This window comes from Dromiciops gliroides, chromosome 2 (assembly GCF_019393635.1).
Source record: "Dromiciops gliroides isolate mDroGli1 chromosome 2, mDroGli1.pri, whole genome shotgun sequence".
In the NCBI taxonomy this organism is placed as follows: Eukaryota; Metazoa; Chordata; class Mammalia; order Microbiotheria; family Microbiotheriidae; genus Dromiciops; species Dromiciops gliroides.
Window position 1 is genome coordinate 194,159,874 of NC_057862.1, and position 22,960 is coordinate 194,182,833.

The following is a 22,960-nucleotide window of genomic DNA, read 5'->3' on the forward strand; positions in this document are numbered from 1 at the left end:
ATTCTGTCCAGCAAAAACTTGCTAAACATCAACCATGTGTAAAGAGTAATATGCAGGGTACTTGGGAAGAGAGAAGTACAGAGTTTGGATAAGATAAGATAGTTCTTTATCATCTTGCTGGGGAATGTGACACACAAATAGCCAAAATACAACAAAATTTCATTAGAGAAGTATAAAAAAATTTGAGGTGAGTAAAAGGTTGTTATTGACTTACCAAGGAGCAGGGAAAACAGCTTCTGGAAGAAGCTTTAAAAAATGGGTAAGAATTGAAGAACAGGCAAAGATGGGGACATTTAAGGTATCCAATACATTTTTGAAGGATCTCAAAAGGCATGAACATGAAACATAGGTACAAGAAAGCACAGGGCATATTCAAGAGACAAGGGGTAGACTACTCAGCTAGAAATCCACAGAGTACATTGAAGGCAACTAAGATAGTAAAGGGCCTAGAGAAAGTGATAGATGAGGATCACCTGAATATGCTGGGGATGTTTTGCCTTGGAAAAGAGGACACTTACTAGGATATAACAGTTATCAAGTATGTAAAAGGCTATTAAATGGAAGAGTAATTAGAAATTACCTTCTTGGCAATGAAGGGCTAAATAAGTAGCAATGGTGTGGTAAAAAAATGAAAGCTTTTAACTAACATTTAAGAGTTGGCTAAACAATAACTGAAGGATGCCAGTTTTTGAAGGACCACCCTTTCGGGGAGGAGACCATGACGAACAGCTGTGCACATGCTAATACTCAGGAGAGTGTGACCGAGCACTCCACTTCCGGGGTGCGAGCTTAAAAGGAAGGAGAGAATGGAAGTGGTCTCTCTCTAGCTCTCGCTCTTCCTCTGCACACACACGCTGACTCAGGTTTGACGGCGTGGTCTGGTGATCGGCCTGATCCTCGGTAACAGCACGTGCTTGACACGGTTCTCAGCCTCAGAGGTGGCCTTGGGATTTGGTGAGTTTTATAAGGAATATAGACTAAGCTTAGATCTAAGACTATATTTGTATTTCTACTTTCCTATTTCTCTAATCAGCATCACCTTGTTTGTTGGCTAATTAATTCCCAAACAATAAAAGCTAAGTAATCCATCTCTAACTAAAGCTCAGAGGCTTCTTTCTCTTACTGGTCTGGGAGATATATAACAGAAAGGTTAAAGGGGAGCTTAATGCTCTTATATCCAATTTTAAATCTCACAATGGATAGAAGTTTTAATGAATAAAATTTAGGCTTGCTCTAAGAAAAAACCTCCTAATGACTTAAAACTATCCAAAAGTGGAATGGTCTGCTTTTGGGGGTAATATGTTCAGCCTCCCAAGAAGCACTTAAGTAAAGGTTGGTTTACTACTTATAGGGTAAAGTAGAGGGCATTCTTGGATGAGATAGCCTCCACAATCAATTCCAAATCTTTGGTAGGGGGCTTGAAAAGTAGGGTGATGGCATATTGGGGGAATGGTCCCTCAAGAATCCGGTAAAAGAATGTGAACTTTGTTCAGTAAGTAATGGGGAATTGATGAAGATTTCTGAGTAGAGAAACAATATGATTAAATCATTAGATAGCCTAGAAGGGTGAGAGAATTGGGTCAAGAAGGCTTGTTGGGAGGTTAATTAAAATAAATAGAACAAGGAAGTAGTAGTGATAACCTGTGTTAGGGTGCCAGCGCTAGGACAAAAAAAGAAGGGGAACAGATATAAGAGATGTTATGGAGGCAAAACTCATAGTTCTTGCTAATCATCTGGCTATGAAAGGGGAAGGAGAGGAAAAAGTAAAAGATAATACAGGTTTCAAACCCTGGAAACTAGGTGAATACCACGGATATAAAGATTTATTTCAGAAGGAGAATAAGGTTCAGGGTAAAGAAAGTAAGCTCCCTATTAGATAGATTCATTCAACAAATACACACTCAATTTTTACGATATACAAAGCACAAATCTAGACTGTCTTAGGAATAAAAAGAAAGTCACTGAATTTATGGGTGGTTTGAATCTCTAGAGAAGACAAGATACATAAATGAAATATCAGGCAGTATGTATTAGCTGCCATATAAACAATACAAATTAAGTGCAAAAGAATAGAAGTAGCAACAATGTCTAGCTGGGATAAGAGTAAGAGCTATGAAATAGGTGGCATTTGAGCTGGACCTAAAAGGATGGAAATGATTTTATAAGATAAAAAGAGAGGGAAAAATTTGAGCAAAAACATAAAAGAGGGAGGAAAAAAATCTCACCTATAAGATTTACTTACATCAGAAGCGCACCATTCTTGGAACATTAAAAGAATGTTTTTCAACTGCATCTGAATAGCAATAGCAGCCTCCCAGTCTGGCTCCACTTCAATGTGCTGTCCTATTTGCCTTTTGATCTCTTCCATTCCCTGAGAATAAAACCCAACAATTTACAGGCACAGACATTTTAAAAATATAACTAGAGATATAGATACATATAAATACACACACTTATACGTGTATATATGTGTATGTGCTTGTGTGTATATAAAAACATAGTTGTTCTCTCTTCTACCATCTCCCAAAGAAATATATTTTAACAGAAAAAATGAATAATAAAAACATCTTTAATTTACATAAACTGAACATCCTACAGAACTTAAAAAAAAAAAGACTGGTTCATTTTTTTGGGGGGGGGGCGGGCAATGAGGGTTAAGTGACTTGCCCAGGGTCACACAGCTAGTATGTGTCATGTGTCTGAGGTAGGATTTGAACTCAGGTCCTCCTGAATCTAGGGCCAGTTCTCTATCCACTGAGCCACCTAGCTGCCCCTAGCAGTACGAGTCCATGATAGAAATGCTATTTGAAGACATGTTATGGACTTCTACTTTGTTCTCTAATTTAAGGTAATTAGCTTCAAAATAAAAAGCATAAATCATTACAAATATTTATATGATCAGGACTCCGCAGGTGGAAGAAAACTCAGAGGTCATCCAGTATAACTGCCTTAGTTTATAGATAAGGAAACGGAGGTCATGGGAGCTTAAGTGACTTGCCCAAGGTCATGCAGGTAGTATCAGAGGCAGAATTTGAAAATACAGGTTGCCTCTCCAGCAGCAGCATTCTTTCCCTTATACTAGGCTGCCTTCTATACACAGTAAAAAAAAAAAAAAAAAAGAAAACTTGTCATATGTGATCCTCAAAGATAAAAAGACCAGAATGATTTTAGTTAGATTTAATATCATTCCTCTAATTTGTCTTCCATTAATGATGACCAGAGATAATAAAGTACCTGCATGCATGCAAGAATCTTCAGGAAAGATCGAAAACCTTCAAGAAATTGTATTTTTAATTTTTCTGACCATACTGCAGGCTTACTGATGAGGACATACCTGTTTCAAAAGACAAGGAAATGTTACTTGCCTACCTAGAGATAATTTTATAGTTCACTGGGTTACAAACACTAGCATTAACATTCTTTATTTAAATAAAGCAACAAAAAACCTACTTCTCATTTAATGCAATAACCAGAAGCTCCAGCAAACAGGGATTTGGATATGCTCATTTATTTTCTGTTTGATAAAGACTGGCTGTGAATATGAGCACTCTGGCAAATGTCAAACAAGGATGAAAATACACTTACATAGTATATTCTGTAAGGCAGGTAATGACTCTTTAACTGGGCTAAGAACTGACCTAACCTAACAAAGGCTTCCACACTGATTTCCTAGGTTGAATATGATCTAAACCCACATCCTGTTAAATGGAGACATGACTCACAGGCTCTTTATAAAGAGACAAATGAAGAAACTGGCATAGATGGTTTTATCATACGGATAAGAGGTCATCACAAAGACCAAGTACTAATAGTATGCATTTGCAAAAAAGATTACCATGAAGATAACTGCAATTTATGTACAGATTTTGTTGCAGAAAATGAGGAGATAGAAATCCTATGGAAAACTTCAAAGGAATATCCTGATTCAAAAAACTTCTAAGACACTCAAAACATACACTTTAATACTTTGGAAGCAAATGGAAGCATATGTTGTAAAATCTCGTTCAGGAATAAGAAAAGAAAGGGGCCAAAGACTATATAGAAGCCACATTCCTGTAGCCTATATAGCTCGAAAACTTTCTTTAAGGGAGTCAAGAGGTGTGAAACATGGCAAGCACTAAATAAAACAAAAAATTTAACTGATTAAATTCTAATACAAGAAATTCCTGATTATCAATGAGTTATTTCCAAATCAGCAATGTGTGGTCAAATTTGTCAAAGCAAAGATCAAAATGAACAGAATTAAAATGAGAAGGTAAAGCATGTGGTTGAAGCAGCTACAAAAGGTTGCATTTAAACAAGCTACTGATATTAAAAAAAGAAAGAGAGAAGAAAGGAAGGAAGGAAGGAAAGAAAAAGCAGAGGGTTAGGAAATGGACAAAAGAACAATCACCAAACTACTTTAGGCAGCAAACATTTTATCTCCTTGACAAGAAGACATATATAGCAGTCAAGAGCAACAGTGGTTTAGAGTATAAACTCATCTGCAAATATTATCTAAAAAAAATAACAAGAAACAACAGAAGGGAAAATGTTTAGAGAAAGCTTGGTACAAAAACAAAAAAATGAAAAGATAGAACCTAATTTTCTTCTTTTCTTTTTCCTAAAGGAAATTAGTGGGGGGAAATTTAGGGGAAAAAATCTACATTAAATTCTTATACATCTAAATAGAGAATTTATCTGTCACTGCTTACCTAGCAGTTAGTACACTTGAAGAAAAAAGCATGAACACAGAATAATTACTGATCAAATTCAAAGGTGCCCAAAAGGACTAAGTGTGTATTTCACCATCAATTTGGAAGAGATCCAAGGATCCAAGCTCCATACTCCATACATCCAAGTTTTGGAGAAAGAGAAAACCTTTGTTATAGCCTGATTCTCACTTTGATAACACACAAAAGGTTGTCCAAAGGTTCAAAAGTAGGGTTGTTCTAACCACTTTAGAGAAGGGTTTCTCAAAACCCACCTGCATCAGCAGAGTTCCTGTCTTTGTGACCCAGTATTCAATAAAGCATCACTCAGAAATATAGTTGCCATAAGGAAAGTTCTCTTTATTGCTCTCTATGATCAAGAATTTCTTCCTATTATCCAAACTAAGGGTTAGGCACAATGAAACTAGGATTTGATGAGGCAAAATTATTCAAATTAGATGAACATGGGCACCAATACATAGCAATCCTTTGTTTCTTACTTTTCTGCAAATAAAATCCTTTGTAACAAAATATACAAATTTTATCTCAAAGGGAAAAATAAAGAATACATGGTACTTAAAAGATAACCCGGGGCAGCTAGGTGGCACAGTAGATAAAGCACCAGTCCTGGATTCAGGAGGACCTGAGTTCAAATCCGGCCTCAGACACTTGACACTTACTAGCTGTGTGACCTTGGGCAAGTCACTTAACCCTCATTGCCCCATTAAAAAAAAAAAAAGATAACCCATACCATTTCCCAAAATGAACTTACTTGAGGTCACATATAACTGCATATACCCTTCCCAATTTGTCCTGGCTGTAGCCCTGGAAGTTGAATTTGTTGTTCTTGTCCAAGTATTCTGGTAAAACTTCTAGTAGTGTTTCAGTAATGACAGAGATAACATTCTGCTCTTCAATGAGAAGACGAGCCTACACAGTATTTCAATAATACTGACTTTAATAATAAGCCCTCATATATACATCATTTATTTAATCAGCAAATTTTAGAACACAAAGTCAGCACCCAATCTAAAAATCCTCAAACTTATCTAGTTTAAGACTCTCTACCATAAAACCCATTAGAGAAGGAAAAAATAAAGAACCAGGATATATGTTGATTATCAGTGTTCATATAAGGAACAGTATAGAAAATGGACATGCCTTTCAAATTGACTGTATTAGGATCTGCTCTATAACTACCACCCTTGCTTATAATCATAGAATTAAGATTTAGAATCAGGAGGAAGTGGAAATCATATAGTCCAATCCCTCTGGAACCCAGAAGTGAAGTGCCTTTCCCAATTAAAAATGCTGTGCTTTGAATTCAAGTACACTACCTTCAGATCTAACATTCTTTCCACTATATCATGCTTCCTGGTCTGCTCCCTCTAACTATTATCCAGTCCGCTGAAAATACATAGAGAAAACAGAGCTGATCTGTCAGGAAACAGCAAGGAAAGCACGGCTCTCTATTCTCAAGGACTGGGTAGCATAATCTCCAACAACTGGAAACCTTTAGTAAGTCTCCCTCTCATCCTGACTTCTCATTACAAAACAAAACCAAACAAAATTTAGGAATTAAAGAATATTTAACTAAAACAAATTTTACATGTACATACACGTTCACACACATAAAGACACAAAAAGAGAGACAGATGGACAGACAGACAGGGATGGATGGACACACACACACACACACACACACACACACACACACACACACTCAGAAAGCAGGTCTGACTTAACTATTTGGGCCCAGAATGGCTACATGGACCCTGATAGACTCCTCACATCCATTCTCAGGAAACCTTGTACTCCAATATTGATGTAGTTTTGGTGGATTTTCTTCAATAATTAAAAAAATGTAAAAGTAGTTTGAACAAAAATAAGTAGGAACAAAGCAATAACCTATACATACCAGAGTAGGAACAGTAAACATCTGAACTGATAATGACGTCACAGAGAGACTTCTGTCATGATCATCACTGATGTAGTCTTTCTGCAGTGGTTTATAAAACTGAAAGATTTTTAGAGAATCTTGATTACAAACCATTATTAGAAACTTTTCAAAACAACGAATTTAACTATTACACAGAAACAATATCAGAAATATCAAGAAACCTGAGTCCTATTCCTAGGTCTATCACCTTTATAAGCCCCTAAGTTTTCCATCTATAAGGCTAAACTAAACATAATTTCTCCTTACTAGATATATTATATTGACTAATAACATTTTGCATGCACCTGAAAAAAATGTATAAATATTAGTTCAAAAAGCAACAAATCTGAGAATTATGAAATAATCCAGAGGCAACTTCAAAAAGCTAGGTTTGGGTGGGACCCTCCTCATCCCTCTAGAATATAATGAAATAGTTTATATCCCAAAGACATCCCAAAAAAGAGGTAAAGACCTAGTACAAAAATATTTAGAGCAGCTCTTCTTGTGGTAGCTAAGAATTGGAAATCAAAGGAATGCCCATCAATTGGGGAATGGCTAAACAAGCTGTGGTATATGATGGTGATGGAATATTATTTATTGTGCTATAAAAAATGACAAGCAGGATGATTTCAGAAAGGCCTGGAAAGAACTTGTATGAACTGATATATAGAGAAGTGAGAACCAAGAGAATGTTGTACACAGAGACAGCAATATTGCTTGATGAGGAACTGTGAATGACTTTTCTCAGCAATATAATGATCCAAGACAATCTCAAAGGACTAAGATGAAGCATACTATCCACCTCCAAAGAAAGAACTGATATTGACTGAACAAAGTCTGAAGCATGCTTTATAAAAACCCCAAAAACCAGGGCAGCTAGGTGGCACAGCAGATAAAGCACCTGCCCTGGATTCAGGAGGACCTGATTTCAAATCCGGCCTCAGACACTTGACACTTACTAGCTGTGTGACCCTGGGCAAGTCACTTAACCCTCATTGCCCCGCAAAAAAAAAAAAGAAAGTAAGAAGACAGGTTGGGGCAGTTGCAAGGCAGAAAGCATCCCATCACACCTTACACAGTCAATCTGTTACTGTAGGGATAGGCCCTTCTATGCACCTCACTCCTCGAGAACAAACCACTAAGTAGAATCTTCATACAAAGTTAACTCAGAATTCTAGCCATGGTGTTAGATCCAAACAAGTATCACCTGCAGGGAGATAAGCCTTCACCAAAAAATCATATTGGCCATACTCAGTGTTCAATATTCTGCCTGATATTGGTAAAAAGGGGTATGTTTCAAAACAACATGATTGCCTTCCTTGCTATCAACCTAAAAATTCAAGGGTTCATCCCAAAAGATCCTATCTTATTCTGAATGTTAAATCGCATTATGGATTTGTTATCCATAAGTTCAGTCTTCCTGCAAGAATTTCAACTTGTAATTTTGGCCTATCTCATCATACTTCTATACCTGTCTACCACAATCTTCATTTCACCTTCAACTTCCAATCTCAGCCTGACTCTTTTTCTTGGACCAGTCTTGGGTCTCTCAGAGCTGCTTAAAAATCAAAATGAAATCAGCTAATATTAACTGAACACCTACTCGATGTAAAACACTATGGAGGTAAAAGGAATGTAAGACCCGGTCTCTGAACTTAAGGAGTTTATAATTCAGTTGAGAAACAAGTTATAAATGTGTAGGGAAAAAAAAAAGCAAAAATGCAGGAAATAAATAAAGGGATTAAAAGAATTAAAGTATTGGGTAAATACTTTGTGGAATATTTAAGGAAGCAAAGACAGACCAAAAACTATATCAGTGGAAGAAATATCCACACCAATGAAATCATAGATCTATCAGAATAACAGTAGAGGAAATAGGATTAAAGCTTCCCTTTTCATTTTAGCCTTGAAAATACAAATATAATTCTGATGCCTAACCTGATTCCTGTTTTTCAGCTATATAAACTCTTCTTCCCCTTAAACTGAAACCATTTTTCTAACTCATCTTCTACTTCAATACATTAATAAAGGTGAAAAAAATTAAAGTAGATTGAGTATTTATGTGAATGGGATACTATGTTCTCCCCCTGCACGGTTTTGTGTTCTCTACAGGAAACCATTTGAGACTATCAAGTGCTGAAAGAAAACAATAAAAATTAACTATAAAAATCAAGCTTTTCAGAAGCACCCAACTTCTATTTCTATTCTTTTACTTATAAAAATCACGATATTTATAAGCAATAGACTAATTTTTTCAAATAAACATAGATAACAATTACCTTCACAAATTCCATGGCAAAGCATTTTTTATATTCTATTTCCATGAAAAAACTGCTGAAGATCAATTCATGAAGTATCTTACGTGCACCTGTGAAAAATAACATTTTATGGGAATAGAAGGTAGGAACATTTTCCAGGATATACTAAAAATAATGAACATACTAATATACCTCACTAAGGTCAAAATTCACCAAAATATTAATTCAGGATTCAATCAAGAATACAAAGCCATAAATGCATGTTTCATTTTTTCTATATACCAGCATTTCTATAACTCTTCAATTTATTTTAATGACCTTGCTTAGCTTTTCCTCTTATTTCATACTTATATAATAAATGTAGATTTATTTAAAATATGGAAGGTATATGCTTAGTTAAATAGCTCCCCCATCTTTTTTCTGATTTTACCACTACCATTCTTTTTTCCCTCTGTCGTCTTCTTCACTTTTTTCTTCCTCATTAAGATTTTTTAAAGAGAAACTTGAGTAAGATGGGTATGCTACCATATGAATACATATTATTTACTGTCCCTGACCAACAGAGGAGCTGAAGAGAAATTGAGGTCAGAGAAATACAAGTTTGATAAGTGAGTCTGGCCTAACTAACTAACAAATGATTAAATAATCTCTTTACCTTGAAGGCATCCTAGCATTTTAACATCAACAAAGTCAGTCAATTTAATATTGAGGGAAGTACCGTTAAAATTGATTATGCTTCTTGTTCAGAAGTCATAAGATCTACCCACCTTTATAAAGCTTTGCATCCCAAAGCATTAATCTGCTTATGTGGCAGGGATCACCAGGGACATCTTCTTGGAGGCAGGCCTGGCAGAAGATCTGTCGAAAATCACCTGAGAAAGAAAAGTTGATAAAAACATTCACACTTTTCTCAATCCTTCTCCAAAAACACATAGACCAGCTCATCTTTAAATATCATAATGATTACTAGTGTCAATCTAATAGTCAAACATTAACAACTGGTTGCTTTATTTTAAGGCATTAAGAGCCAAGTAAGAAAACAATTAAGAACCTATTAAAAATACAAGATATGGTGGGGCAGCTGGGTGGCGCAGTGGATAAAGCACCAGCCCTGGATTCAGGAGTACTTGAGTTCAAATCTGGCCTCAGATACTTGACACTTACTAACTGTGTTACCCTGGGCAAGTCACTTAACCCCCATTGCCCCACAAAAAAAACAAAAAAGCAACCAAAAAACCCCCAAGATATGACTGTGAAAATATATCAAAAGCTTAACAAAGGAGGAAATAGATTAATATGATCTTAATTTCAAATATGGTCTATTCAATCAGATTTTAAAATCATGAGTAAGAAATGAATGTTTATAAGAAATATGAAGGAATATGGACTTACTTGAAAAGCTCATAAGCTTGTTCAACCAGGTGCCAAGTCGCAAAGCAAATTTCTGATGAGCCATAACATCAGCGTGTAGAACCTCTACATGAAGTGGATGCTGAGAAACATTTTCTGAATGAAACTAGAGATATAGGAAATAAAGAAAACGAATAACAGATTGTTAGGAAATAGCATAACTCAAAACTGAGCTAAACTGCCTTCAGATTTTAATTTAAACAACAGAATCTTACAATTTATCGAATTTATCTAAAATTTATCTCAGTTGCTTTTCATCTTTATTTAGCTCATTCCTTCTAATGTCAATTTTCTGTTCATGAGGAGTGGAGAAAGAAGAATTAAATGACATGTTAAACAGTGAGTCATCAAGATCCTGAAAGGGAGTGCTCATATGGGTGTGATTTAGCTTTTATGGCCAATTTTATTCTGTGGGATGTCTTGTTCGCCCTCCTATAATCACCCCATCTTGGTCACGACTCTCAACTTTCCTTCCACTAACACAGCTCTCTCATGGTTTCCTTTTTATGTTGACTTTTCTCAACAATACAATAATCCAAGACAATCCCAAAAGAATACTGATGAACCATACCATCCACCTCCAAAAAAAGAACTGATATTGATGGAACAGACTGAAGCATGCTATTTTTCATATTCTTTCATTAAGTGACAAATATGATGATGTTTTGCATGATCATATATGTATAACCCATATCACATTGTTTGCCACCTCAGGAAGCAGGGGGAGGGGAGGGAAGGAGGGATAGAGATTGAAATAGAAAAATATAAATAAAAATGTTTAACCTGAAAAAAAAAAAAGAAGGTGGGAGAGGGATGTGCTGGGAAGGGTACAGTATATACATATGTAGCTATGCACACACATAATATATATGTTGTGTATATATGAATTATTTCAGTCTTATTTATCTAGTAATTATATTTAAACAAATGTCATATATTATTTAAATTGATATGTATATGTTATTTATAAAATTGTTATTTACCTATAGAAAAAAAACTTCCTGTTCATTAAAAAAAAAAGATTTAAAATACTAAGTTACATGTAATAGAATATAACTAGGTAAATCTAAATGTAATAATGTAGAAAATATACATTATACGTCATATATATGTGTATGTGAATATATCTATGTTTGATAAATGTATAAAATTAAATTATATCACAAATAAAATAAATTTTTTTAAAACCCTTCTAACAGCAGTTACCTTGATATTTTCCTTTGCTTCTCGACAATGAATACCAGATCCGAGTTTAACAGCCCGACGACCCTAATTATAAAGAAAATTTGGAGGATTAAGTAATGAAGTGACATCAACACTAAGCTACATTGGTACTAAAGATCTAACAAACTATGAATTATTAAAACTTGCTTGCTGAAGTGTAGACCAAAGATGAGTCTGTCTCTACTATGTCTGCCTGGAGTTCTAAAAATGAAAAGTGAGGGCTGGTGGCTAAATAACCCAAGACTCTCTAACCCTATGGCTTCAGGATGTTAATAAGATCAGAACTGCACCTTTGTCTTAAGTTTGTGGAATCTTTGATGAAAGATTCTGCATCAAACCTAAGAGCTAAGTACTAGGCCCAGGATTCCCTGAGCTTTACAGACTTGGGACTGTGAGAAGTCACTGAAGTGTAGCAGCAAACTGATCCTCACCCCATCTAGAACTCACACAATCAAAGAGTTAGTATCTCAAATGTCATCTAGTTTATCCCCATACAAAGCATGAATCCCATCTATAACATCCCAGGGAAGTGGTCAGTGAATCTTTACTTGAAAGATCTCAAGTGACTGAAAATTCACTTCCCTGTCAGACTATTACTACTATTTTATGAAAAGGTTTGGAGGTGGTGAGACAGACGTAACTATCTTCAAATATTTGAAGGGCTATCAACTAAAAGAGGAATCAGATAGCCCCAATTCCTGAAACTGATTCCTGTATGGTATAATTTCCAGGTCTTTTACTATTCTATCAGCTTCTGTGATGGCCAAGGAGAAGATGGGCTTTACTTCCTGGTGAATATATTTTAGCCCATTGCTCTCAAAATCTCATTGAGGCTGGCATCTGTGATATGTAAATGTCATTAACTACTGCTAACTAAATTAGTTACCATATTCTACTGTGTAGGCCAGAGCTTAATTATAAAGGAATCATGTGGCTATAACATAGAATCATTCATTAAGAGTTTAAATGCTTATAAACCATTAGATATAGCACTTCTGCTTTCAGCTCCTTCTGGAAGATACAATCATGAATAATGATAATAACAACTATTATTCATATAATACTTTAAGGTTCAGAAAGTACTTTATGTACATTATCTCATATTTACAGGATAGAAGTAAATCCTTTATTAAAAACAAATGTCCTCAGAATAAACATTCAAAAGAAGACAATGTTGTCCCTTAGCATTTACATTCTTTTTAAAAAGTAATTTGAGGAAAAACGTTTTTTAAAAAAAGTAATTTGGGGGGCAGCTGGATGGCACAGTGGATAAAGCACCAGCCCTGAATGCAGGAGGACCTGAGTTCAAATCCGGCCTCAGACCCTTGACACTTTCTAGCTGTGTAATCCTGGGCAAGTCACTTAACCCTCATTGCCCCACCAAAAAAAAAATAATAATAATAAAAAATTTAAAAAAAAAAAGTAATTTGAGGGGGCAGCTAGGTGGCGCAGTGGATAAAGCACTTGCCCTGGATTCAGGAGTTACCTGAGTTCAAATCTGGCCTCAAACACTTGACACTTAATAGCTATGTGGCCCTGGGCAAGTCACTTAACCCTCATTGCCCCACCAAAAAAAAAAAAAAAAGGTAATTTGATAGCACACCTAATGAAAAAGTTAATTGTTTTTCAGCATAAACACAACATAAAAAGAAATAACTTATATCACACATATTATACATACATGCATGACTTTAAAACATGCATTAAAAAGTTAGTAAGAAATTTGATTGTTGTCAACCATATAAAATCCCATAAACTCAACTCTTAGATTATTCAGGAGTTCATTATTCAACATGTAGATTGTTTAAGACCCTGCTTCTTTTCTTCCCTTCTGTTGGTTGCCTTTTGATCTTTTATGGTTACTACCTCCATAGGCAGTGCAGAAATACAAGAGGAAAAAATTAAAACATTCTAGTTTAAAATACCTGTGATAGCAAATAACATGAGGAAAACCAAAATCTTTCATGTATAAATAGTATGTTTCCCCAATCAGATTACAAATAGCTCAAAAGCAGGGACTAGGTCTTCTACTGCTTCTTTAACTCCCCTAGATTTCAGTTAATAGAATGCATATATGGTAAACAATGAATGCTTAATAGTGAATAGAATTAAAATTATTCAAAATTAGCACCAAGTGATATAAAAATCAAACAACTTCAAAGACTAAAGAAAATAGACTAAAGCAAAGCAATAACATCAGGTTTACTTGATCTGCTTTTCCATTATATTAAAATCTGCTACATATATGATTTTGAGTGTTACAAAATATATTCATCTTGGGGCAGGTAGGTGGCGCAGTGGATAGAGCACTGGCCCTGGATTCAGGAGGTCCTGAGTTCAAATATGATCTCAGACACTTGACACTTAGCAGCTGTGTGACCTTGGGCAAGTCACTTAACCCTCATTGCCCCGCAAAAAACCAAAACAAATCCCAATTGCCTCACCAAAACAAAACAAAACAAAATAAAATATATTCATCTTAACTATCAAAATAATAGAAAAAAGACTGGGAGTGCAAAAAATAAGACTGGGAGTGAGATTATTCAAAACTTCAGACAGATCAAAAGAACTAACCAAGTATTTGGTGAATTTTTTCTTCTTATTTTATTATTCTAGCAGAATTAATGTGATATGAAGATTAAATTAAAAGGATGCTAGTGACTGATAGGGCTAAACAAATATCCATTGGAATGATAGCTAACACATAGGACAATTTAATTACATAGGCAAACATTTCACTAACCTCTTTATCTATGGCAGTGGTATGCAATTGAGCTTCTGGAAGTTCACATCTAAGTGCTTTCTGTAGACTATATATAACATGGTCATAAGAATGGTGCTCATCATTGAAAAGGACACAATAGTATCTTTCAGTTTTCTCCCTGATAAAGAAAAATTGAGACAATTAGATAATCAAAGGGAAACATGAAAAATACACTAGGCATACATATGCAAATAAAATATAATAAGAAAATTCCATTATTTACATATAAATTATTGGCATTACACTTATCCTTATAGGTCTTTTTAAGTCTTAAGTCAACCAATCGGCTCCTGATCTCAAGAAACTCACCTTCTATTGAGGGAAACAATATACATAAAAATATATAAAGGATGTATATAAAATAAATATAAGATAATTTGGGGATGGAGGACACCAGCAGCTGAGAAATATGAAGAAAAGCTTCATTTAGAAAGTGGTACTTGAGCAGAAGCTTGGAACAAGGATTTCTAAAAAAGGAAGAACAAAGGAAAAGACACAGGACCTAGAATGTCATGTGTGAGGAACATTAAGAATGCCAGTTTGGCTGGATGGCAAAGTACAGAAAGAGGAATAATAAATAACAATGCTGGAAAGGGAAGTGGGGGCCAGGTTGCAAATGCCAAATAGTAAGTGATTTTATCACCTATCCTACATTAGGTACTTGATATACAGTATCTTTTTTTCCCTTTTTTTTGGCCTTTATTCCCCCATTTAGATTGTCTGACAAGTAGTTTCTAGAGTAGAAATAGTTAATGTTCTTTTAAACTAAAATATCTCATTATCAACTGGGTTCCACCAATATTACTGGCTTCCTAGCTTCTTCCCCCATTCTCATCCCACTGCTGCTTGAGAATTTATAAACCAAGAATACATGAAGTTTAGAAGGCAGCTATACTAAGACTTGGGGCCTTTGAGGTCTAACAAATGACATTTCTTTGATGAAATCTTTTAAATAATTTTTTTTTTAAATTATGAACTTAGGGACAACTAGGTGGTGCAGTGGATAGAGCACTGGCCCTGGAGTCAGGAAGACCTGAGTTCAAATCTGGCCTCAGACACTTAACACTTACTAGCTGTGTGACCCTGGGCAAGTCACTTAACTCCAACTGCCTCACCAAAAAAAATTAAAAAAAAAAAATTATGAACTTAACCAAAGGGGGAGTATTTTACAGGAGAATGCAAAATGAGGATTGTATATGAAATGGTAAATCTCCATTTCATATCACTTGGATTTTTAAAAGTATATAATAAATTCCTTGAATTATTTTAAAATCTGTCCTGTTTGTGCTTCCTCCTGTTCTCTTGTGTACATTTCAAAAATGTTTCAATGACACTACATCAGTAGTATTATCCCCTAATTTCCCCCTACCAATTAAAAAAAAGGGGAAAAAAAGCCTAGAACCCATAACAAATATGCAAAGTTGAGAAAAATAACACCACAGGTAGCCATGTCTCAAAATGCATATACCCTGAGTAGATCATCTTTCTGTCAGGAGAGTGGCATGTTTCCTCACAAATCCTCTAGAGATATGGCTGGTCATTATGCAGATCAGAGAGCTCTTAAGCTGTTTTTCTTTACAATGTTGTCCCTGTAAAATTGTTCTCCTAGCTCTGCTGCTTCACTCAGCTTCAGCTCATACCACTCCTAATTCTTTGAAATTGTCTCTTTATTTCTTATGTTTACAACTATTTCTTCTAGAGTATTATTCTCCTTCTTAAGCACCCCTTCCCCCCTCCACTTGTTTGTCCATAGTTTGCCACATTTATACACTATTTATGTAATGGCTTCAACCCTCTTTTGCCTCCTTCAGATGACTGAAGTTAATCTGTTACATCTGTACATTCTTCTTTCCACATACCCCAATGATGAGCATCAGCAAGCCCATTTTTCTCCATTTTGCATTAACTAGTGTATTCCTTTTATCCTCCCTTGTCTTCCTCTTCTTAAAACAAAAGGGCCATTTATTTCTTCAAGCTCTATATCACACACAGCTAACTGGTAGTGTAGCTCAACCTGAGGAAGAATCCTCTTGCTAGGAGACTTGCTTATCTAATAAAATATGGCTTTAAACTAAAGAAAAAGGCAGAAGGAGAAAGCTATCTAGAAATAATTGCTATATTAAAAGCCATAGGGAAGAGCAAGTAACCAGGAAGAAGAACACAAGAAGTCCCCATTAGTTCATAGAAGATAATTATAACATTCTATACCTAAGCTGGAGTTGAGTAGGCAGGTTTTTTTCCTCTTCCCAAACAGTCATGTCTACCATGTATTTTATCACTGAAGGGAATATCTTCTTGGCTTGGCCAATTACCTCTTCATTCAGTGGGCAACCTGAATTCTGCAAAAAGGCAAGATAAGAAATATTATTACTAAGATTAGATAGATAGATAGGCAATGGAGGATAAAGAAAAGATTATTCATTTTAAACATTTTAAAATAATGGCATTATATCATTTCCTAGGAATTAATTCTTCAAGCTGGGTTCATGAGATTATAGTCAAGTCTGTTCTGCTTATAGCACTCTTAGCTGAGAGTTAGAATAATGAAATATAGAAAACAGAAGGAAGAGTGCCCATGGAGTCTGCCTTTTCTGCCACTTTCTCCTCTGGATACATACAACTTCCATAAATGAAGTTCTGATTCCTCCCAGTACACACTGTGCTTAAATGGATGTGTTTTAAAATCCAGCATGCCCACATGTCACTAAATGGTGAGTTTTAATCCAGGTATACATGGCACTAATTTTACTTGACCTGGTCACCACACTAACTACTCACCCACCTATTTACTCTCTAGGTTAACTATTCTATCTCACCATATTCTTTACGATGTTTCAATTTCTATTCTTTCCTCAGCATTTAAAGACAATTGCCCAATATCCTTTGCTGGAGAGGCAATCAATCAATCAATAAGTATTTAATAAGTGTCTACTACATGTTAGGCACTGGGAATAAAAAGACAAAAATGAAATAGTCCTTGCCCTCAAAGAGCTTACATTCTACTGGGGTTAGGGCAAGGCACAACACTGTACATAAGTATAAACAAAATATTTACAAATTAAATGCAAGGTAATTTTCTTGGAGGAGGCTATAAGCAGCTGAGAAGATCAAGGAAGAAGAAATACAGAAAGTGGTGTTTGAACTGAATTTTGAAGGAAACAAGGGATTCTAAGAGGCAAAGGTGGAGAGGAAATATATATTTAGACATGGGGGACAACCTGTCAAAGAAACAGAAGATGGGTTGCTACATGTGAGCCAATCTGGCTGAAAGGAGTAATGTACTACATGGTTGGAAAGGTAGGTTGGGGCCAGACTGTGAAGGGCCTTGAAGATTATATTTGATCCTAAAAGTAATTTACCTACCAATGGGTAGGTAAATTACACAGCCAGATCTGTACTTGGAGAAATCACTTCAAATAGTTGTGTAGATGGACTGGAGTAGAGAGAGCTTTATGGCTGAAATACCAATTAAGAAGTTTTACCAAATTCCAGGAAAGAGATGATGGATGATGGCCTGTACTGGGTTGTAGACATGAGAGAAGAGAGAAAAAAATAGATCTGAGGGATACTGTAGTAGAATAACAAGATTTGGCAACTGACTATACATATACATATACATATACATATACATATACATATACATATACATATACATATACATATACATATGAACAAGGAGGATGGTATAAGAGGATAATGCAGAACCTTCAAACCTTGGTGACCAGAAAGATGATGGTACCCTCACTGGAAACAAGGAAGTTCATTAAAACAGTGAGTTCAGGGCAGCTAGGTGGTGCACTGGATAGAGCACGGGCCCTGGAGTCAGGAGTACCTGAGTTCAAATCCGGCCTCAAACACTTAACACTTACTAGCTGTGTCACTTAACCCCAATTGCCTCACTAAAAAAAAAACAAACAAAAAAAACCAGTGAGTTCAATAAGCTTACTGGAAATCCAGTTTAAAATGTTTAATACATGTTAAATTCCAACCTGATCATTCCTTAACTTGGAGGCTATCATTTGATTTAGATCAATACATTCATGTAGGGGTTGGCCTGTATGACTGCCTAGGTCCCTTCCCAAGCTCAAATTCTGTGATTCTGAACACACATCTTCCTGTCCTTGGAGTCCAACTCTCTGTCCATCATTCTTTGTTATATTTCATAAATATTGTAAAATTAAGATACAGCCAGCATTCCTAAAAACTAATCTCTGAGTAAAAATGCATTTAATTAAAAAAATAAAAATAAAATGTTTAATAGGCAGTTGGAATAGCTCAGGAGACATGGGCTAGACATATAGATTTGGGAGACATCTGCACTGAGATAACAATTAAAGCCATGGGAGTTGATGTGGGTATAAGAAGTATATAAAGTGGGGATTTTTAATCTTTTTTTGTATCATGGACCCCCTTTGGCTGTCTAATGAAACTTATAGATACCTTCCCAGAATGTTTTTACATGTATAAAGCAAATGCATGGGATCCCAAAGGAAATTAATTATATTGAAATACTTGACAAAGCTTTAAAAAAAATTAAGTGGCTCCTAGGTTAACCCTTGGTGAAGAGAGAAAAGAGGGCCCAGGACAGAGCCTTGGGGCACACCAACAGAGGTTATAATAGGAATGATGAGAAAGAATGGTAAGATAGGTAGGAAGAAACCCTAGAGAGAAGAATGCCACACAAATCTAGTAGAGAATAACCAGAAGGAAAGGGCACAACACTGTCAAATGCATCAGAGACGTTGAGAAGAATGAAGATTAAGACTATCAAACTGAGCAATTAAGAGATTAGTGTTAACTTTGGCAATTACTAAAACGTCCATACCTTTTAACTCAGAGATTCTACTACTAGGCATATATCCCAAAGTGAACACAATGAGTTGTAGAGAAGTTGTCAAAAGGCAGTTGTAGAGGTTGTTACCTAACCAAGGAGCTTCCATCACATGAAATTACAAGTCTAAGACCAAAAAGAAAAAGAAAAAATCCCTGGTTTCCTCTACCTGAAATGTAAGGACCCTAAAAGCCTGAAGCTATACTAAACCAATATACAGATATATAATGAATACATACATCCATATACATATGTATATATTCTTTATGTACTACATATAGAGAATATATGTATATTCTAAACTATAACTAAGCACAAAAATTTCCAAGACTAAACTTTAAAACATAAATGTGTATCAATCTTCAAGATCCAATCTGTGCATTAAAAATAATATACTCCAGATCATCCAATGTGGAATAAAGCTAAGTAGAATGGCTATATTTTATTTAGATATGCTGTCTACAATTCATTAAACATAGTGAAGCATGATGTACTCAGACTGTAGAATTGAGACATGAATTCTAGTTTGCACTCTGCTACTAACTCAGGTAAATTCTAGCTTTAACATTCAATGATTTTATAAAATAGAGCCTACTTAAATTCATTTATCAATGGAAATTCAGTAAAATGCATATTACATGATAGTCCCTGAAGGATTAGAGAAATTTGTGTGTGTGTGTGTGTGTGTGTGTGAGAGAGAGAGAGAGAGAGAGAGAGAGAGAGAGAGAGAGAGAGAGAGAGAGAGAGAGAGAGAGAGGAAAATAATAATAAAAATAAAGGGGTAAGGAATAGTGGATAAAATTAATTTCTTTTTTTAACAGCTAGCTTTTTAAAACAATACAGCCTTCTCAAATTAGCTAGTTATCCCCAAAAAGCAAAAATTTTCACTATTATTAATTTAGTGAGTTTGATGAGAATTTCTCTCTTGAAGGAAATCTAGTAAAATATAAAGTGGCAGGTCTAAATAAAAAGTAATTTTTCTGTTGTAAAATTATGTGAATAACCTATTTATTAAGTTATTCTGATTAAAACTTTTGATGTACTTGTATTAAGACCAGTCTTCTTCATGGGTCAAAACAGGAACAGGAATTAAACTCATCTGACCAAATAACAAATCTTCAAAACTGTCGTTTTGAGTAAAATTACTTAGGCATCCTATGCCTTAATTATTTCAGTTGAAAAACAATTTTGGAATAATGAAATAAAATTATTAATAACCTCTTTGAATTATCCAAAAATCTCTAATGATCAAAGGAGTGAAAATTAAAATAACTTTAAAATATGCCGCTTTGTGTCTAAATTTGTTTTAGAAGCAATAAGAAATCAATCTGTGGGAGGGAGGTGTGGCTAAACAGGAACTCTATTACATTCCTTGGTGGTGCCATAAACTGATCCTCTCCAGAAAATTTACAGCCCGGGCAATATAAAACAAGGATTATAAAAACTGTATATAAAAATATGTAATATATAATACAAACACCTTTACCTTTTGATTCAATGGTCCTACTATTAGAACTGTATGTAAAAGACAGGCGGAAAAAAATCTATCTATGCAAAATTATTCATAGCTATTTTACCTGAGTAAAAAACAAGAAACTAGCTAAAATGTCCAACTGAGAACTAACTAAATTAGGCATACCAATGTAATGGTGTATTATAGTACTGTAAAAAAATGACAAACATAAAGAATATAAAGAAATATGGAAAAATTCATACAAAGCAGAGGTCATAAGAGGATACAGCAAATTGTTTTTGTTAAGGTTTATATTGATTTTTTCCTTTTAAAAACCAAAATACAAATAGTTTAGAAGAAATTAGGATATTTCATAACAGCAGGTCTGAGGAGTAATAAAAATATTTGCAAAAATAATAATAAGCTCACTGAAGGGAGAACTACAAATAAGATTCTATTCCATGAAAAATCAATATAATGGAAAATTCTATGTAAGAAAACTATGTCACTTTTCCAAATGGTACATACTAGCAGTCCTTTCTTAATCAAATTACCACACATTTTCTATTATACATAATGTAATATAACAACTGTTTCATACAACCCCAATCACAGAAAGAAAAAAATTTCTATAGCCCTTGATTTTACAATGCATGCAGAACAGGCCCTAATTTACTGCACACTTAATGGAGAAAAAGCATTGTACCATAGTCAAATGCATCTCCGTTTCACTCCCACTCTGATTAGTGTTACTCCTCACAACAGTTGCTCTGGTGGCTAGATAGTAGAAGTACTATCCCTATTTTATAGATGGAAAAATTGAGGCTCCTGGATTATGGCATTTGCCCCAAATCATGAAGTTGTTAAATGTCTACAGCAGGATTCAATCACAGGTCTCCTGACTCCAAGTTCTGTGGATCGTACCCACTGCAGCATGTTGTCTCCTCCATCTCTATCCTCAGGGATTTCAACATTCAAATTAACGACAATTTTGATAACTTAACTACACAATTCCTCAACCCTAATGACCTCCTTTTCCATGTCATATATAGTCATGGTCATATTGAAACCTTACCTGCTCTCAGAATGGTACCATCTCTGAGATCTAAAACTTTTAAATTCTACTCTTTAAAAGTACAACCTCTCCCATTTCTCACCTCTACTAGTCTCTCAATAACACTTTTTTGCCCTAATGACCTTTGTTTCTCTAGCCTCTCAGTCCATCTTCTCGCCTTCATAAATCTATACACTCAGACTTGACTCTGTGGTTTGCCATTTTAATGTTTCACTTACTATTGCCTAAAATTGTCTACCTTTCAGATCTTCCACCACTCCTGACATAGCAATCTTTAATACTTGATAACCCCACCATATGATTACTCTATCCAATACTGTGGTTGCTGAGCACCTCTAGAGCAAATTACAAAAATGGAGCTGATTTCAACTACTACTAAGTCACAGTATATATTATCAACTGGGCTCTTGCTGCTCAAAAATCCTTCTACTCCAATCTTATCAACTCTTTCTCTCTTATCCTTATCTTACCTTAACTCTAACCCTAAATTCTTGTCCTAACAATCAACTTTTTGCCCTCTCCCTCTCACCACCAACTATAAACCATCCACTCCACATTGGGAATAGTGGCCTCTTACTTAGTTGAAAAGACTGAAACTATCAAATGTGAAATCCCTCATCTTCTTTCTTCTATTCCTAACATTTTGGTTTTATCTTCCCTCCAGATACAGAAAAGATAACCTAACTACTAAGTGTAATCCTTCTGCCTGGTTTCTTTTTTGTTTGTTTGTTTATTTAGAATTTTCTTTTTCCCAAATTACATATAAATACAAATCTTGACATCAATTTTTTTTAAAACTTTATGTTCCAAATTCTCTTTCCCCCGCCCTGCCCCGCCCCCCCCCCAGAACTCAAACAATTCAATATAAGCTATACATAAACAGTCATGCAAAACATTTCCTCATTAGCCAGGTTGTGAAAGAAAACAGACAAAAACAAAACTTCAGATAAACTAACAAAAAAAAGTATGCTTCAATCTGTATTCCAACACCATCACTTCCCTCTCTGTAGATGGAGTGCATTTTTCATAAGACCTTCACAGCTGTCTTGGACCATTTCTGCTTGGTTTCTTGACCCCATTTCTTCCCACTTTCACTAGGACCTTGCTCTAATACTTACCTGTTATTTCTCATTTATCTTCCATTTCTCATTCACCATTGCCTTCTACCCATTTACCTACAATTTTGCTCAGGTTTTCCTAATCCTAAAAAAGCATTCCCTTGTCCTTCTTATCTTTTCAGGTTAACATCCTACCTCACTCACCTTCAGTAGTCTATACCTGATGCACTCCCAAACTTATAATAAACTCTCTCCTG

General features: G+C 35.1%; 1 protein-coding gene across 1 annotated transcript in view; it reads right to left on the reverse strand.

Annotated features, from left to right (window-relative positions):
* The window catches only part of UBR1 (ubiquitin protein ligase E3 component n-recognin 1), a 138,118-nt gene that overhangs the window by 59,657 nt on the left and 55,501 nt on the right, over positions 1-22,960 (reverse strand). Inside the window, exons 5-14 of the mRNA XM_043980565.1 lie at positions 16,495-16,625; positions 14,266-14,404; positions 11,505-11,567; positions 10,281-10,404; positions 9,656-9,760; positions 8,910-8,998; positions 6,610-6,708; positions 5,464-5,621; positions 3,235-3,334; positions 2,243-2,371 (exon numbers count right to left, since the gene is read on the reverse strand). Of these exons, the coding sequence (XP_043836500.1) occupies positions 2,243-2,371; positions 3,235-3,334; positions 5,464-5,621; positions 6,610-6,708; positions 8,910-8,998; positions 9,656-9,760; positions 10,281-10,404; positions 11,505-11,567; positions 14,266-14,404; positions 16,495-16,625 (1,137 nt within the window). The remainder of the gene's footprint in view (positions 1-2,242; positions 2,372-3,234; positions 3,335-5,463; positions 5,622-6,609; positions 6,709-8,909; positions 8,999-9,655; positions 9,761-10,280; positions 10,405-11,504; positions 11,568-14,265; positions 14,405-16,494; positions 16,626-22,960) is intronic.